Below are 18,794 nucleotides of genomic sequence, written 5' to 3'. Positions count from 1 at the left end.
GATTCTGAATACACATCACGTCCTGGCTGGAGGTAATGTATATTCATTCTCAGGACACTGCAGTAACGTTATAGTGTGTTTATGTGACTGCAAATAGCGATATAGATATATCGCTATGTGCAGTGTAAATGAATGGATAGAAGTGTATGACGCTGATTGGTCAGCTTCATACACTCCTCTGTACAACGCCCACTTGGCCATATAATAAAACACGCCCAGTTGTCCATCGAGAAACTCATTAGCATAAAGCTAATATAGATAATAACTCCAACAAAAATGATAGTTTTTCTAAATAAAAAACACTGCTGTAATCTACATTACAGCGCTGATCACATCATGTACAATATAGGCCACTTATAATGTGGTGACAGAGCCTCTTTAATTTTTTTTCTTTCTAGCATTTTAGTGCTTATTTACTGCCTTCATGTTTTTACTATTTTAAATGCTTTTTTTTTTTTGTTCTTCTTTATTGCCCCCTTTACATTTTTATTTATCCACATTGGTTTTCTCCTGTTTTTAACACTTTAATTTCTATAAGGTATATAATGAATATTTTTAAATGCTTTTTAAAAATATTCCATTTAATATTATACTCTTGTTTTTGAGGACAGTGTCCCAGTCAGTGAGGTAAAGACATCTCTAAACTGATGCCATTTTTTCATCTGAAAATATCCTATTGAAAGACAAGTGAAAATGTATCATGCTATGGTCACTGTTTCCTAGGTGCCCCTCAACCTTCACCTTTATTATTATGTCTGGTCTATTCGTTAATATTAAAAGGGGTATTCCGGTTACTACAAGTTATCACCTATCCGCTGTAGAGGCGATCACTAATAGATCGGTGGGGTCCAACCCCTGTAACCCCAATCGGTCGCCGGAATGGGGGTCCAGTGTCCCTCGCTTCCCTCATCTGCAAGGAGGATTTTAATTGAGCAGTGATTATGCATGCACCCTGCTACTCAATTTAAATCTTATGGCACAGATGGAATTCCCCTTTAAGTTTAAAAGGGCCCTCTCTCAAGTTGGGAAATGCAACACTTGGGAAAAGTTAATAATATTTAGTTATTGACAACATGTTTTTCTTTTATTAGATCCCTTTGTTTAATTTTCCTGTTTTTTTTATCCAGGTAGTTGAAGTCCCCCATAATAACAACCTCGTTGTGCGTTGCTGCTTCATCTATGTACCTTACCAGAAGATTTTCTCTGGATTCTATTATCTTTTATAGCCTATAGCAAACCCCTAACAGTATTTTATTATGGTTTTTTCCTCCCATGTATTGCTATCCTAAGAAACTCCACATAATCATTTTCCTCACATATATCATCCAGAAGTGTCGGCTTTAGACAAGACTCCATATAAAGGTAAATCCCTCTCCCTGTGAACTTACTGTAACCCTGTAAGTTAAGTGCCCAGTCATAGCTATCACACAGCCATCTCTGTTATCCACACGATGTCATACTTTTCCTCTGACCATAATAATTCCAGTTCATCAATTTACATCTTAGAGGTTTGTGGGTATCTTTTATTTAAAACCTATCCTTATTAACTATTCTAACCCCACCTACTGTTCTACCCCCAGTTTCATGAATAAGTCTCCATTCTCTATACTGTAGTTGCCTCTCTTCCCCACCCCCCCCTCCGCCCGAACCCTAGTTTAAACACTTCTATCTATTCAGCTGCTTTCCACCCCTACTGAAGAGCCTGTAGCCAACAGAAGTTGGCCAAATTCTCCAAGAATCCAAACCCCTTCATCTTACATCAATTCTTGAGCCACTTTTTTAGCTTCCTAATCTCCCACTGCCTCTCTGGTGTTGCACATGGACAGGTAGTATTTTAGAAAATGCAGCCTTAGGCCTCGTGCACACTTCCATCACCGTTTTCACGGCCGTTTTACACTGATTGGATCAGTGTGCTTCCCGTGTACACTTCGTGTTTCAGTTTCCGAGAGGAAACTGTTCCCATTCACACTATGTACACGATATTGTGAGAGCTGCACATGGTATTCCCTGTCCAGCAGTAGTCACTGTCCAGGTTGCTGAAAGAGTTACTGCCGATCAGTGCAGCCCCATAACACTTTCAGCACCCTGGACAGAGCCTACCGCTGGACAGGGAATACCAAGTGCGGCGCTCAAAATATAGATTATTAATGTGTAATTTAAAAAAACCAGAACCCCCTGCTTGCCTGCTTCTTCCTCAAGTCCGGCCTCCTGAGATGACGTTTCAGACCATGTGACCGCTGCAGCCAATCACAAGCTGCAGCGGTCACATAGACTGCCGCGTCATCCAGGGAGGTCGGACTGGATGTCAGAAGAGGGACGCGTCACCAAGACAACGGCCGGGATACGTAGGAACTTATTTTTCTTTCTATCGCTGCGTTCCTTCACTAATCAGCAGCCTCTTCTCTCTATCCGTGCTGGATAGAGAGAAGGGGCTGCCGATTAGTGCAGTGCAATATCTGTCTCTGTGTACCTCTGCCCGCAACGCCTCCGTCGCACACGGATGCCTTCCGTCTGCCTCCATTTTTTTTTTTTTTTTGAAGGACCCATTGACTTGTATGGGCCACACGGTCACGGAATCTCAGACAAAAGTAGGACATGCTCTACTTTTTGTCGGAACGTCAAAAAAACGGCTAGCACCCTGAAGGGAAAAACGGAAGTGGGCATGAGGCCTAAGTCCATGAAACCATTTTTAAAGACCTTCCATCTACCTCTAACTTTGTCATTAGATCCAATGTGCACCGTGTTCGATGGGTCTTCATGAATAATCTATCAACCCAATCCACGATATTTCAAACTTGAGCGTCCGGAAGAGAACACATACTGGGGCAGACCTTTCCCTGGCTATTAGAGGAAGTGTTTTACTGCAGTAGTGCTACCCCTGAACGGACATCCGCCAACTTGGCAAATTTGTTGGGGGTGTGCCAGATCAAGACTAGTATCTCTTACCTTCACTCCGCTTTCTAACTGTCACCGAGCTAGCTGCTTCATGTTTTACATGCAGATTTTGTTGTGGATTTGCTGCCAATTTCACCCTGTGCATTTCAAAGGTTGAAATCTGCAGGAGTCCGTGACAAATCTGAATCTGAAACATCCAGATTTAATGACCGATTCACTGCAGCTAAATTTGTGGGGTAAAATTAGCCTATGTATGAATTTACCATTACTCATTCTGTGGTGACTGCCTCCAAGCTGTAGTGAAAATCTCTATATATTTGTTGTACGTGTCTGTACTTTATCTGTTTGTGGCTTTCAACCCAACTGCACTGTGTTTGACAGAACACTCAACATCATGTACAAGTTTCTTCATTATAAGGAGATGTGGATGTTCTCCATGTGCGTTCAGGACTTGGATTGTGGATATGAAACAACCAGGGACCGAGACAGACAGCAGAGAACACCTCTGCTAGAACAGTATATGGGCCCATTGTTTTTGAATAGCTCATTTTACAACACACCCGTTATGCCTCTCTAACAATCCACCAGTAATTTTAAGCTATAAAAGTTATCTTAAAAGGGGTTTTCTAGGTCTTTTCACAATCTCTGGCAGAGCAGGGGATGGCATAAAATAATATCCTAGCAGATTCTCAAACCTGAAGTGTCCCCCCACTCCATCACGGAGGTCCTGTTCTCCACAGCTCTGGTCTCGAAAGCTTCTTTGGCGGTCACCTGCTGTTAAATGGTCATGTGGTGTTGCAGCAAAATGCAGGCCTCATCGGTCACGGGCTGTTCATGACTGCATCTCCACTGAGTCCAGTGATTGACTGCAGCTGCACCTGACCTATGAAGGACTTGTGACCGCTGCAGGAGCTTCCTGGACCGGAGTCGTGTGGAACGGGACCTCAGTGATGGAGCGGGGGGGAACTTCTGAGGGTGAGTATTTGCTAGTTATATTATGGTATGCCATCCGCTGACTTCTTGCTAATTTGTAAAATGTCCAGGATAACCCCTTTAAACTCGTAAATGGAGTCCAACAGACAGTAGAAAGTTACTTTCGAAGATGTTAGTGTGCTCCCTTAATATCTGGATTCCTGTGCAACTGCACAGGTTTCACCTATCTGTCCGTCCCTGGTTGCAACAATGCTCTGTAAGATTATATGGACCAATTGACTAAATACAAGTTCCCTAATATAATATTGGTAGAATCGCCTTTGTAAGCATTATAAAGTCCTTGTGGCTCTCTAGTATGCGTTCTACGGACGGATTCTACAAGCATCTATGTCCTATTCACATAATAAAGACTGCCATTAACTGTTGTCTTCTAAAAAACTAAAAATGCAGGGTAAAGGTGAGTTTTAATTACTTTATTGTCAAACGTGGATATTGTCAAAAAGTCCCATTGCTAAAAATATTGGGTTCTGCAGTAGTCTTATATAGTCTTATAAATAGTAGTCTTATATATTCACGTATTTTAAAGAGATTGTCCAGGAAGGGAGGTATCTTTTAATAGGCCAAAAACTGTAAAATATTAACGTTTATAGCATACTCTCCTTACCATTTTTGCAACGTTCCTGCTGTGTAAAGGCGACAACATGTTAATGTCACAGGGTTGATGCGTTATGTGACCACAGTGGTCACTCCTTGCTGCTGCCGTTAAGTAACTATGGATAGTCTACTACAGTATTCATCCCGTCAAAACGAGGGAACCCTCGCACAACGGAGACAAACTGAAACCATTGGCACCGGATCCTTCACCATTGAAATCTGTGTCAGTCAGGGCTCATTGTGTCAGTCAGGGCTCCACTCCGACGCAAAGTCGGAACGGAGCCCTGACGCAGATGTGAATGAAGCCTAAGAGACTTTATCATTAGAGTGTGTTTTGTTTTAGCTTTTGGGTTTTTTCGCTCACTGCAAAACACTTTTCATTATAGTTAATGGTACAAATTATTGGACTGCTTTTTACGTGATATAAAAGGGAATAACTTTTAGGGCAAAAGTGCCAGATGAATTACAATATATGTCAAGTGGTCAGATGAGCTTCATGTATTTTACTTGTTAGAATTTGCTTCTATGATGTGCGCCACTTATATGTAAACCTTATAGGTGTCACTATTTTACCTCCTTAGGTGAAATTGTGGTAAATGAAGTAAACTTTGTCAGAAAGTGCATTGCATCGGATACCAGCCTCTATGACCTGTGGGGGAAGTTGACTTGCACCAACTTTAAGCTTTCATTTATTACAGATACTCCTTTACCCTTTCAGGTATGTACTAAGCTCTGTCAATGTTTCCTATAGTAAATGGAAGTTCCAGAAATGCTTTCCGCATGTGAACTTGCATTAGGTGCGCAGTAGCGGTTGTCAGCTTTGCTCCATGTGATTTTCAGAGCACGTGCAGACAACCTTTATCCACTGATACTATATGCTGTTGCATTCGCTTTCTTTCCTTTTGGTATTTCAATAGTGCAGCATGCTTCTTAACACGAGGCAGAAGCTCCAGACATTCCCTTTTCTGCTCGTCATAAAGGTCAAAGATCGGCAACTTTCCCTAGCTGATGGGAGGACTACCTGTTCTCTTTTTTTCAATTTCTAATCGTGTTTTATGTCCATCAAAATCTTTCGGTGGGTGAAATCTAGTTATCTTCTTGTCCTCTGTCTCTGATCCAATTTTACAAACCTACAAAAATAGAGTAAGATTCTTAGACAAACATGGCTGAACTTTTGAAATCCTATTAAAATACGCTTGCTGTGCTACCTATATTTTTCCCTTTAAACCGATCGTAAACTAGTTTGAGAAAATATTTTATTAATTCGCAATGTTTGGGTAGGGTGATCAACCTGATAACTGAATGGGCTGGCGGACAGTTATCAGTAGAGCAAACATTATGAGGTTCTCTGCGATCTGCTTACTTTATCTTTTATATATATATATATATATATATATATATATATAGCCAAATTTCCCACTTATTGCTCTCTGGGAATGTAGATATACTATAGGCCACACTAACTAGTTACAAGGCAAAATATATTTCCCTTTGAATAATATGAAGCAAATTCACCTATAGCATTCCATACCTCCTGTGTCATAAGAATTTGGTTGAAATGTTTACATATACCTTTTAGAAAAGCTTTGATATGATCTCTCGTGTCTTATTTTCCAGAAATTCCACTATAAAAATCACATCTTTGGTGAGCATGATGTCCCGCTAACTGGTATTGAACAAATTGTTGTAGGTATGTATACTTGTTGCTGAAATGATGATTTCATAATTGAAACGCTTCTGTTTTTTGGACTCCCGTTAACTAAAATGATGAGTGTCTTCACATTGGCTGGAACAGGGGCCACACGCTCCGGTTCTCATGATGAGTGGGAATCCTGGAGGTCATAGCACAACCATCACACTTTTTCATGGCTTCTACTTCAACTACACAGCCTGTAATACTTTAAGAGGGGTTAGGGCACCTTCATTAGCATCATTTTAATGTTAGAATGTCTATAAGGTGCTCTAGAGTCGATCTACTAATAGATTCCCTTTTCAGCTAGCCATGCATGCAGCAATTGTTAATCTGCAGAAAAGACTCCCTAATCGTTTTAGATCTCAGTAGGGCCTTTTAAAGGGTTTCTCCAGGACTAGAACATTGATGGGCTGTTAGAGGTTGGACCCTCACCAATAAACATTAATGGCTTATTTTAAAGATGGGCTATTGATGATCTTGTGTTAGATCGTTGAGGACTGTAACTTAGGGTTCTCTAAGTTGTCAGAATTATACAGAAATTATAGGGCGCTTTCTCCTATGCCAAAAGGCACTTTAATGCACCACGTTGCAAAACTGAATGCATTTTTACTGCAAATTACTCTGTTTTTCATCACCGTTAAAACCGTGCAAATACACATTTTATGAGGGTATATGATCATTTGAATGTTAGGAGTGGAAAGGGCTGTTGGCAAACGTGACAAAGATTTAGTGAATACACGTTTGGAAATGATGCGTCACCATTATTAATATGTTTATTACCAAGTGCTCCCTAATATCAGCAGTTAGTGACTTTGACAATGTGGAATCGTTTCACAATAGATGTGTATTTATTTTATAGGAAAACTTTACCTGTGGAGTGACTTAATAAACATTTTGTTAAAGAGTAACTTCACTTTCAGTAAATGTTTGATCTGTCATAGAGACATATCAGAAGTTTAGATCGAACGTCTATGTGAGCTGATTTCAGCCTTAGCGGGAGCGCCGTTTACATATGAAGATGCAGGTCACTCATCTGAGGGCTTTTGGACCTTAGTGTCAGCGACAATGGGGGGTTTTGGCACCCGGACCACCACCGATCCAAACGGCTGATATGTCTCTATGGCATATCAAACGTTTGCTGAAAGTGCAGTTACTCCTTAAGGCAAAACAAATCAAAGGAAAATCTTCCTTTAGGTGAGGTAGTGTACTTTATTTAAAGCGTCTGTGTCCCCGTACATGGGAACATTAAACAAGAACATCTATAAGATGCTCTTGAATGCTTATTCTAGTGGTGCAAAGAGCTCCACATACAGCCTCTAGAACCCAAGTTTAAAGGGACCATACACTTTGCCTGAAAACCATCTGAAAAGGACATTTTAGGCTTTTAGCCACTGTCCGTCTTCAAATGATCTCTCCTCAGTGTTCCTCCTAAATGTCCTTTTCAGCTGGATGCAAGGCCTACTTTATATTCCTCTATACTCTGGTTCTAGGAGCTGTATAGCACGGAGCTCTTTGCATCAAGTAGTTTACACAAGATCATCTATCTGAAGAGTAAAAAAGTAAAAGATAGTTTGTAGTCTGTACTACATTAACCGACTTCAGAGCAAGCACAGGAATTTATGGACTTTTTTTATTTTATTTTTTTTAAATGATCCGTATAGATATATAGAGAACTTATTTTTTGAATGTAGATACATATGATAATTTTCACTTCCGCATCAAGTACATTACAAACATATCTTCTGAGTCCCAATTACACTTTACACTGGCATTCATATTTCATGGCACTTTCAGGCCAGAAGTACAGGGTAGTATTGTTTTGCTTCAACTCTGACTGCCAGCCAGTCATTCCTCACTATTTTCTATGGCACTTTCAGCTCTAGGCATCACTTGCTGCATTTGTGACCAGCGGCTGGATGTTGCAGTGACTGGTTGGCCTCCAAAATAAAGTGTAGTGCCGTGAAATTACAACTCAATACAGTTTATCATGTGGCCTTTTCATTGTTTCCTGTAGATGTTGTTCATAAAAGCACATACTACTAGTCCAACGATATAACCTATAGTTTGCCACATATTACTATCCAGAAACTTTTCTCAATATAGCTGGAGAACCGAGTTGTTTTAGGTTCCGCCATTCCATTCAAAGCTTGATTGAACATACTGGTACACAGTCACATTGTTTTTTGGTTTTTTTAAGTAAATGACACCAAGAGAAAGCAGAAGATCCTCTCATCCAACAAGAAACTGAAATTCAACCCAACAGAGTTGATAATTTATTGTAAAGACTTCCGCATTCTTCGATTTCGATTTGATGAATCCGGCCCAGAAAGCGCAAAAAAGGTAAATTTAGTCCAAAAGAGGCTATTTTCACTAAGGAAGTATCTAGCGTAGGGTATTTCTTGGAGAAATCTTTGTTGTAAGCCTTGTTTTATGAATCACAAATACCATGCAAAATCTTCAGGGTAAAGCAACTTACCTTATATAATCTATTTTATAATAAACTATACTTACATTTTTTTCGAGATGCATATTCACACCATATTCCCTTATAAAAATAAATCCTTTTTTTTTCCCCCAGCTGAACCAATTTTGGTACATCGGGGAACAGGCTTTCAAAGTGACACTTTGAAAATCGGCACACCAATTTTCTTCACCCATGTATATGCAGTACAGTAAAATTTCTTTAATTCAGTACTTGATGGCCCAAAAATCAAAGTGGCGTGGCCAGAAACAATTTAATGTGTGTAATGCCACTTTCACATGGCAGTGTTTTTTATCCGTATTTGGAGGTCAAAATCAGGAGTGAAATATAAACAGATAAAATGTAATGGAAAGAATTGTACCTCTTTCTGTATTTTGGACCCACTTTATCACAGTGCATTCTGTATGATGAATTTGGCGCATCTTGCTAGACTTGTTTAGACATTTTTCTCTTCCTTACACTACCTCTTGGTTGGTTTAGTTTACACCTTTTTTACAAAATGTTGGTGCACATCGGCATATTTTAAGCAACTAACTAAAATCACCTTTATTAGCCATGTGTACCCTAATATAACTGACAAGGGGTTGTCTATTGCAGACAGGCCCAGTAATAGCAGCAGCTTATACTGTATGGACAAAAGTATTGAGACACCTACACATTAGCTTTTACAGGCGCTTTTATGGCATTCCATTCTAAATCCATAGGCATTAATATGAAATTAGTCCCCTTTTGCAGCTAAAACCGCTTCTACTCTTCTGGAGAGGCTTTCTACAAGATTTTGGAGAGTGTGTGGGAATTTTTGCCTATTCATCCAGAATAACATTTGTGAGGTCAGACACTGATGTTGGATGAGGGCCTAGCTGGCAATCTCTGTTCTAGTTCATCCCAAAGGGGTTTGATGGGGTTGAGGTCAGGGTTTTGTGCAGCCAGTCAAGTTCTTCCAAACCAAACTCTCCAAACCATGTCTTTATGGACCTTGCTTTGTGCACTAGGGTACAGTCATGTTGGAACAGAAAAAGGGCCTTCCCCAAACTGTTCCCACAAAGTTGGAAACATACAATTGTCCAAATCACTTGGTATGCTGAAGCATTACGTTTTCCCTACACTGGAACTAAGGGGCCTAGGCCAACCCCTGAAAAACAACCCCACAGCATTATCCCTCCTCCACCAAACTTTAGGGTTTGCACAATACAGTCAGGCAGGTAACGTTTTCCTGACATTCACCAAACCCAGACTCGTCCATCTGATAGAGAAGCGTGATTAGTCACTCCACAGAACATGTTTCCACTGCTCTAACCTCCAGTGGCTGTGTGCTTTACACCACTCCATCCGACACTTGCTTGGTGATTTATGGCTTACATGCAGCTGCTCGGCCATGGAAACCCATGCCATGAAGTTCGCTGGACACAGTTTTTGCGGCGATGTTCATGCCAGAGGAGGTTTGGAACATTGAGTCAGCAGGTGACTTTTATGCACTGTGTGCCTCGGCACTTGGCGACCCCGCTCTGACGTGGTCTGACACTTAATGGCTTAGTTGCTGTAGTTGCTAAACACTTCCACTTTGCAAAAATACCACGATGGAATCCTATCACAATACCATGCTCAAATTCTGTGAGAGAATGACCCATTCTTTCACAAATCTTTGTAAAGGCATACTGCGTGGCTAGGTGCTTGATTTTTTTCTTCTTCACCTGTCGCAAAGGGACGGAATAAAACGCTAGAATTTTTGACAGTGATCAGTAAGGCTACTTATGCCACAGCGCCACCTTTTCACTGTCTAAAGACAGCCGGGCACCTGCTTTAGCGAGCGGGATCGACAGTAGCATCGATCTTGCCTATTTAGCCCCTTATATGCCGCAATCAAAGCGACTGTGGCATCTAAGTGGTTTTAGTGGGAGGGGTCTCCCCCCTCTCACCACTTAGGCACACCCGCAACGCGATTGTGGGGTGCCGATGGTTTTTAATTGCAGCCGTGGGCCTAGCAAAATGAATGCCTATTAGGCCCTGCTAAATAGATTTACACTGACAGGCATAATATACTGCAATACAGAAGTATTGCAGTGTTTTATAAAAGCGATCAAAATATTGCAATGTAAATTCCCCTAGAGGGACAAAAAAAGTAAAAAATAGTTTTAATAAAGTTTATAATAAAAATCCCAAGTAAAAAAAATAATTAAAACCCCACTTTGTCTCTCTACAAAAAGCTTTATTATGCAAAAACGTAAAAAGAGTTTAAAAAGCTACACATAGTTTTATAGTTTGGGTTGTTACGGACACGGCGATACCAATTATTATGTTACTTAACCCACACGCTGAATGCTGTAAAAAAAAAAAAAAAAAAAGAAACATTGCCAGATTTTCCTTTTTTCCGTTCAACCTGCCTTTCAAAAAATGTGATAAAAAGCGCTGGAAAAAAGCTGGAGTTTTTATTGGTACCATTGTAGGGAACATGCAAGTCATCCCACAAAAAAAATAAGCCCTCATCCTGCTACATTATAATATGGCGACAAGAAAACAATAATTTTGAGAAAAAAAAGGGGGTTTTATTGTGCAAAAGTAGTAAAACATAAAAAAAGTAACTATAAATTTGTGATTGCTTTAATCGTAATGTCACACTGAATAAAGTTACGTTATTTATACCACACAGTAAACTGTCAATTTAAGATGCAAAAAAGAATCAGTTAACAAATTAAATGAAATACTTGTCCCACAAAACATGTCCTCATACAGCTTGTTGATGGAAAAATAAAAAAGTTATAGAGCTGTTAAGATACTTGTCCTGATACTTTTATCCATCTAGTGTATATCTTCTTGCAGGAGTGCGTGAGGTTATAGAGTGTATCAGACGGTTTGTAAATGCTCACTGTATATACTGCCTGGAGTGTGGACACCTGTGCCTATGTTTGAAAAACCACGCATCTGCCAATTCCCTTTCTGGACTTCACTTGCATTCCCAGCTACATATAAGAATCATTCACTGATTGGTAACATTTGCATTTGTCTCCTGGAAATTGCGTAGGACAAGATTTCCTCCGAGTTCCTTTGCTCAATCCAACCTGCCAAACTGGTGTTTTTGAGTTCAGGAAAGGGTGAACAACAGAATTATTCATCTGTACTTCCTGAAAACATGGCACATGGCTTGAGTGTTCTGAATCACTAGAACCGGGGCTTGATTTCGGAATGAATGAGTTAGCCAGGATTCCCAGAAATGTCTGGATGCAACACCTACTAATTTTTGGCAGTAGGCTTCTCTCCAGTGAGTCCAAGCGATAGTCTCGTCAGGAACTCCGCATACAGTGCATATCATGTGGTAGTTTACATACAACTACACAACCTTTTTTTTATTTTTATTTTTTGAGAGAGGGTTTTATTTTTCTAATATTAGAAAATTCTGTAATGAGCAACTCCTTAGCAATGTTGATATTGAAGTCCCTATCTGTACAAGCAGAAACAATTCTGACAGTGCGCCTACAATACTGAGGGAACTCACAATCTGTTTTCTCTAAGGCGCTACCCACATTGCATTATGGGCATTCTTTTGATGTATATATCCGGTAATGGTTTCATAACTTCTTCAGCTTATAAGATATCCTGTCAATTTTTTTTATTTCTCTAAAGTGTTTATCAAGATAAGGGTTTGGTTCAGCCCTAGTTTAATTTAGATATGTTGTTGTTCTAGTTTTGTACCTTTTCTAGTTTTGGTGTCTTTTTGTCCTAGGTTTGTCTTGCATTGGCACACTATTCACAGCCAACCGATCTCCAGCTACTTTTTGCCTTTGAGTATGTTGCCAAGATGTATCATAATCAAGGTAGGTTAAAGGGGTTATCCGGGGATCCAAAATATCAATTAAATCACTAACAACACTTGTACACCTCTTTCCTACTGTCTGCTAGTCATTTACACTCAGAGCCGCATTTGGAATTACTCGCCGCGCCACAAGGTAATGCCAAACCCACTCTACATGTTCCGGTTATGAGACGGGACTTGCACTTTCAGAATGCACCGAAATACTACAAGTCCCGGCATCCCCTTCTTTCTCCTCTGCTCAACTAGCCCAGCCCACCCCTAGAGCCTCGGTTACTGTTCTTTTATGTTGAGTGTCACATTTCCGGCCTCTACTGGCCATGTGATTTGATGATGCACCGACCCAAAAGAAGGGGAGACCTCTCGATCACATGGGGCTGTGTTGGCGCGTCCTCAAATCGGAAGAAACTACAGGGCATCCTGCTATGTGTGAGCGTGTTCTGAATCAGAGAGGGGCCAGTTCCAAAAGAAGAAATATATTAGTAAGTTACTGTATATACGATTACAAAATCAACGCTAGATTATTTTGTCGCTGGATAATACCATTAAGATTTGGCATCTGTGTTTACAGCGCTTGGTTTTGTAAGAGTGTAATAGAATACCACATAGTGTGAACACCTTAAATATTATAAATATGCAATATAAAAAAAAAATCATCATTCGGCTCTATTCACACTGGTATTCAGGGTTTCCGTCAGCCTTTCTTGTACTTTCCACTGTAAGAATATTGCAGTCTTCAGCCATTATTCTTGATGTTAAAAATACCAAAACTCAGATGGATCTCATGTCAATGGGCCATTGGGATTTGCCTGTATCTGTTTGGAAACTGGTTCGGCATAGCAGTCATGGCTCCTTTATAAACCGAAGCCGTGACGCTAGTGTAAACCAATATGAATGTATCAGGAAAAGTAGGTGGCACTTCAAAAGTGAGATGGGAAGCTGTGGCTGTAGATTGAACCCCACAACCCCAGAATTCTTCCCTGCTGGGAATCTGATCTTTTTTACATTCTTCTTCTTTTGAATAATTCAATAGCACATTTATTTCTCGATTTCCCCTAGTCTTTTTTTAAGCTCTTTTAGTGTATATTTGTTTCTATATGTTGCTGCTTGCCATTATCGTTGCCGTTTTTTACTCCCTATTTATAACTTTTATAGCGATTTGAATGATACTTAAAAATATTTACATATGTCTTGGGCACTCTACTGAAAGAAAATGTAAAATTTATTGTACAGGAGACAGAGTTAATGGAATAGATCCTGGAGGTGGAGATACAGGTCCAAAAACGCCTTTATTTGAAACCTATTCTGACTGGGACCGAGAGATCAAAAGAACAGGGGCCTCTGAATGGAGAGTTTGCTCAGTAAATGAAGGGTATATGATTTCAAAAAGGTATGTATACCTTTAAAAAATAGAAGAATTTTCATGATTGCATTCTGGCCTAAATGAAGCTCATGCAGTACTTCTATTTTGTGATTTAATATCTATACAGAAGAAATATTCTTGTTTTCTATAATTCTGCCGACATTATGTAAACTGTAAGGGACCAAATTATATTAACGATTTTATGTCCCTATACAGTTTGCATTGGCCCATGTAAAGGTCCTTTAAAAGAGTACTTATCGAGCTGAAATTATCGTAGATCTGCACTTATTATGGCCACATATCTCTCAGCTAAGGATCTCCCCTACAGGATAATAATTCTGTAATATGGCATACATTTGATTATGCCGCAGTATTTTTTCCCTTACAAATTTCATATGAAGCCATTAGAAGGAAAAAAATAAAAACTATTTTGTACAATTTTATGTAGGGACAGAATGGGCATATAGCAGTCTATGTGTTCTATGTTACTGATCTGTACAACACATACATGTGCATGAGCCCTTAGCATGTATAGAGTAGTTGCATGCAAAGCTGAAGATTCATCCCCGATCTCTTAACTGCCCAAACCATTTGAGGTCCTAAATTGATGGGTGTTCTGTAGGGGACCTTGCCTCATTTTCTCATTTGGGTACTCTTTTTTTTCTTTGTATGAGAAATTGAGGAATAATGGCACTGAGCCTTGCTGAAAACGATTGCTGGAGATGTAAACCAACACTTTTGCGATTTTAGATTTCCAGGTCCATGTTTGTTGGGGTTAGGGGTATATCTTTGGTTTGTATTTCTAACATTTTGGTCAGAGCAGGTGTGATGCAGTGCTTTCTGATCATCTCCATCTTCACCCAGCATCCACACTTATGAAGGTTGCTCTGCAAGGCAGATTAAAGCTAAGCCATTTAAGGTTGTCTATTATTAAGCGCCTTTGTTTATACCATATGCTCCTTTATATGAATAAATGACACCGTATACAGAACAGATTCCTTCTCTCTAAGGATTATTATTACATCACTATGCAGCAAAGTACACCATCTAATTTACTACCCGCAACTATTGGCAGACAACATTTGTCTGTTTTCATTAAGGAATTAATAAACTGCGTAATTCTTATGAGGATGTTGAGCTTGTCAGTCTGCAGCATTTAGGATTCCCGAGTGTAGCGCTTGTGATAGCGGGATTAAATACGTCACGCCACAACATATGGCCAGAATGTCTTCTTCCCACCTTCTCTATATTGTCTCCAGATTTGTCCTGCCTACATTAAATTCTGATACATTGTACTAAATGGCAATACTTCCAAATCGAGTTGAATTAAACCTTGCAGAGTTTTTTGAGGAGTTTTTTTGACGCGGAAAATGCGACAAAAAACGGCCGGAAATGCTTCCCATTGATTTTAGTGGGAGGCGGAGGCGTTTTTTTCCCCGCGAGTGGAAAAACCGGCTCGAGGGGAAAAAGAAGCGACATGCCCTATCTTCGGGGCGTTTACGCCTCTGACCTCCCATTGACAATGGGAGGCAGAGAAAGCGTATTTCACGGCGCTCAATGGCCACGGGTGAAAAACGCCGTGGAAATCGCCGTGCAGGCAGAGGAAAATCTGCCTCAAAATTCCAAACTGAATTTTGGGGCAGATTTTCCTCCTGCAAAAACTGCTCCAGACGGTTTTTGCACAGTGGTTTGACAAACTCGTCAAAACACTCGTTGAGGCGTTTTTTTCCCGTTTCTGACTGATTGAAATGGGGTTTTGGAGGCGGAAACCGCCTCAAGATGGATCATGTCGCTGCTTTTTACTGCGACGCGATTTTCCGGGCGGTTTTTGAAGAGTTTTGCGGATCGGTTTCCGCGCCAAAAAACGTGAAAAAAACTCTGTGTGAACAGAGCCTTAAACTGTAATATACTTCCTCAGGCATTGTGCTTGGTTTAGTCATAAGCACCATTGGTCTCGGCTGCACCCGTCTTCTCTAGTTACCATATTCATACAGGTCCTTAATAGGGTGAAGGGGAAGTAAGAATTTTGGTGTGGAAGTGTATTATTGTCCTGATTTCTGTATGGTCACACTAGTAAAGAATAGTAGTGAAAACAGTCATTCCAGTTTTATAGGAGTCTCGCACAAATACAGATATAGATTGACTACACCCAATTGCAGATAGTAATGGGTCCTGTGATTTCATCATCTTATCTCTGGGAATTGCATTAATGATTGTGCTCCGCCTAAATCCAAAGTGGAAATATTAAAGGTGTAGTACCTACTTCATATAATATATCGTATATGGGTATAGAAGTTGTTTTATAAGCCTCTGTGTACAGAGGCTAATGTAGAAATAACGGCTGTGGCTCTAACGCTAGATGTAGATGCAAAGATGGAAATATCTGATGTTTGGTTATAAGATTAGGAAGTACTTCTGTTTTGTTGCTTCTATCATAATGATTTTTTCACAAAAAATCTGCCTGAATGGGGTTTTACACTGGGCAATCGATTGTTCATAGAACACTGATTGCTGAGTAACGACCGCTCGTCCCCATACATAGCTCCTTGTGGCAGGAGCAAACTGGCACCGATCAATGATTTGTCTCGTTGATTGGCGCTCGCTGCATCGGCCAAAATTGGCCGGTGTAATAGGGCCTTAAATCATCATCGGTACTTAGAAAATTATCAGTAGATTACCATTTGTTTGTGATTGCCACCTGTGGAGATTTGGGGGTCTCAAATGCAAACCTCATCTTCATCTGTGTGCTTTCAATTTGTTTCCATATGAATTGCCTGCAGACCATCTTCTATATTTAATACAGATTACTTTGCATCTATGGGAGTATATAGGGCACCCGATTTAAGCCTGTATGGCAGCATGTGGAGGCTGTGCGCCTCTGTACTATGTACAGCCTCTGTGCACTTCCCTAGAGGCTCTCTGCAGAGCTGGCAGTGTGCATGAGCCCTTACCATCCCTATAGCAGTGGTTAATAGCAAGGGCAATCCGCTAATTTTGGAATATTTTATATCTCGTTGTAGCCTTCCAGAGTATTTTGTCGTCCCCTCCTCGCTGGCAGATACGGATCTAAAGCAGTATTCATATTCGTTTTTTGGAAGACGTATGCCAGTGAGTATGTATTGATTGATTTTGTCATTTTCAGGGAATATAATGCATTTATTTTACAACTAGTGATGTTGCTTTTTTTGTTTTATTCTCGGTCTTTTAAGTGATAATTTAGTGTCCCCAGATAAATTTTAAAGCACGTTCCTATTTAAAGATACATTGACAATATTGTCAGAGCCTTGCGTTCATATTCATGATCTTGTTTTTTGTTCTTCACAGTTGTGGTGCTGGAACCACTGTAATGGCAGCGCACTAGTGAGGATGTCCGGCATCAAAGACCTGTTACAGCAACGCAAGATAGACCAACGGTGAGTGGCGTTCAAGACCGCAACAGCTAACCGTAATACTGGAGTGGTACATGATGGAGCTACCTCCAGTTCTGTTACATGTACAGTTGTAGATTTATTGGAGCAAATATAAATGCTTATGAGAAGGGAATATTGCAAACATTCGGTCTCTAGCCTGTCCTGCTCATAGACTTTCAATGATTTTCTAAAAATTCTCCTTTTTTTCTCATAGGATTTGTGGTGGAATCACTCGTAGTCACCCTTTAAGGAGCGATGTTTACAAATGTGACTTGGATCACGGTCTTCCGACTCAGCTAGAAATTCAGACCGCTTTCGCCAAACTCAAGCAGCTGTGTGTGAATGGTGAGCGGAGCTTTTATAATTGCGGTGGTTTATCTCATTTCAATGACACTGAAGATCTAATTTTCCCATCTGAATGATGAGCATTCATAAATGAGTAGAATAATGTAAAAAGAAAAGCTAAAACACTGAAGTCTCTGCCATGAATGTGGGGAAGTAGATCGCTATCCTGGTTAGCTGCTAGCAGAATGAACTATATTGCGCTTTATCCTAATCAAAATTATGGCAGATGGATCGCCGAAAGCAACCATCCCGCTCCAATGGGTGGCATCATAGAAAACTGAAGTCCCAGCCGTTTAGCCCCTTAACAATACTTATTGTGGCACCTATGGGTTGTAGACAAATGGAGTGGGATCCCTTTGTTTGCTCCCCTCTAATAGTTTTATAGGGCTGTCCTGTGATATTGCATCCCTAAGGGGTATGCCTTAACAGGCAAAATAGATGGGCCTTTTTTTTTTTTTTTTTTTAAACTATAAATAACAAAAAAAGAGCAAATGTATATTATTTGAATGGCATAAAACATATAAATATATTGTGTATATATTATACTTGGTATTACCATAAATTGTTTGGTGTAACACAGACAAACTAGTTACATAGTTAGTACGGTTGAAAAAAAGACACATGTCCATCAAGTTCAAACAAGGGATTGAACAAAAATTCTACACATTGACATAGGAGCTGATTATGCTTTTGTTTTAAGAAGTTATCTAAGCCTTCTTTAAAAAGACTCTGTCACCACATTATAAGTGCCGTATCTCCTACATAAGGAGATCGGCGCTATAATGTAGGTGACAGCAGTGCTTTTTATTTAATAAAACAATCTGTTTTCACCACTTTATTAGCGATTTTAGATTTATGCTAATGAGTTGCTTAATGCCCAAGTGGGCGTATTTTTACTTTAGACCAAGTGGGCGTTGTACAGAGTGTATGATGCTGACCAATCAGCGTCATGCACTTCTCTCCATTCATTTACATAGCGCATAGGGATCCTGTTACATAGTTACATAGTTAGTACGGCTGAAAAAAGACACATGTCCATCAAGTTGAACCAAGGGACGGGAAAAGGGAAGGAAAAATTTCTACACATAGGAGCTAATATTTTTTTGTTCTAGGAAATTATCTAAGCCTTTTTTAAAGCCATCTACTGTCCCTGCTGTGACGGCTCCTGCAGTGACTATTCCATAAATTCACCGTTCTCACAGTAAAGAAGGCTT

General features: G+C 40.0%; 1 protein-coding gene across 3 annotated transcripts in view; it reads left to right on the top strand.

Moving 5' to 3' along the window:
* MTMR10 (myotubularin related protein 10) overlaps window positions 1-18,794 on the top strand; it is a 92,028-nt gene that overhangs the window by 50,985 nt on the left and 22,249 nt on the right. For all 3 annotated transcript variants that reach the window (XM_075857880.1, XM_075857881.1, XM_075857879.1), the window contains 8 exons: window positions 5,064-5,200; window positions 6,100-6,172; window positions 8,373-8,515; window positions 12,376-12,466; window positions 13,696-13,852; window positions 16,846-16,933; window positions 17,150-17,238; window positions 17,450-17,580. In XM_075857880.1, coding sequence (XP_075713995.1) covers window positions 5,064-5,200; window positions 6,100-6,172; window positions 8,373-8,515; window positions 12,376-12,466; window positions 13,696-13,852; window positions 16,846-16,933; window positions 17,150-17,238; window positions 17,450-17,580 — 909 coding nt within the window. The remainder of the gene's footprint in view (window positions 1-5,063; window positions 5,201-6,099; window positions 6,173-8,372; window positions 8,516-12,375; window positions 12,467-13,695; window positions 13,853-16,845; window positions 16,934-17,149; window positions 17,239-17,449; window positions 17,581-18,794) is intronic.

This window comes from Rhinoderma darwinii, chromosome 3, assembly GCF_050947455.1.
Source record: "Rhinoderma darwinii isolate aRhiDar2 chromosome 3, aRhiDar2.hap1, whole genome shotgun sequence".
Lineage (NCBI taxonomy): Eukaryota > Metazoa > Chordata > Amphibia > Anura > Rhinodermatidae > Rhinoderma > Rhinoderma darwinii.
This window is presented reverse-complemented; position numbering and strand designations above follow the sequence as displayed.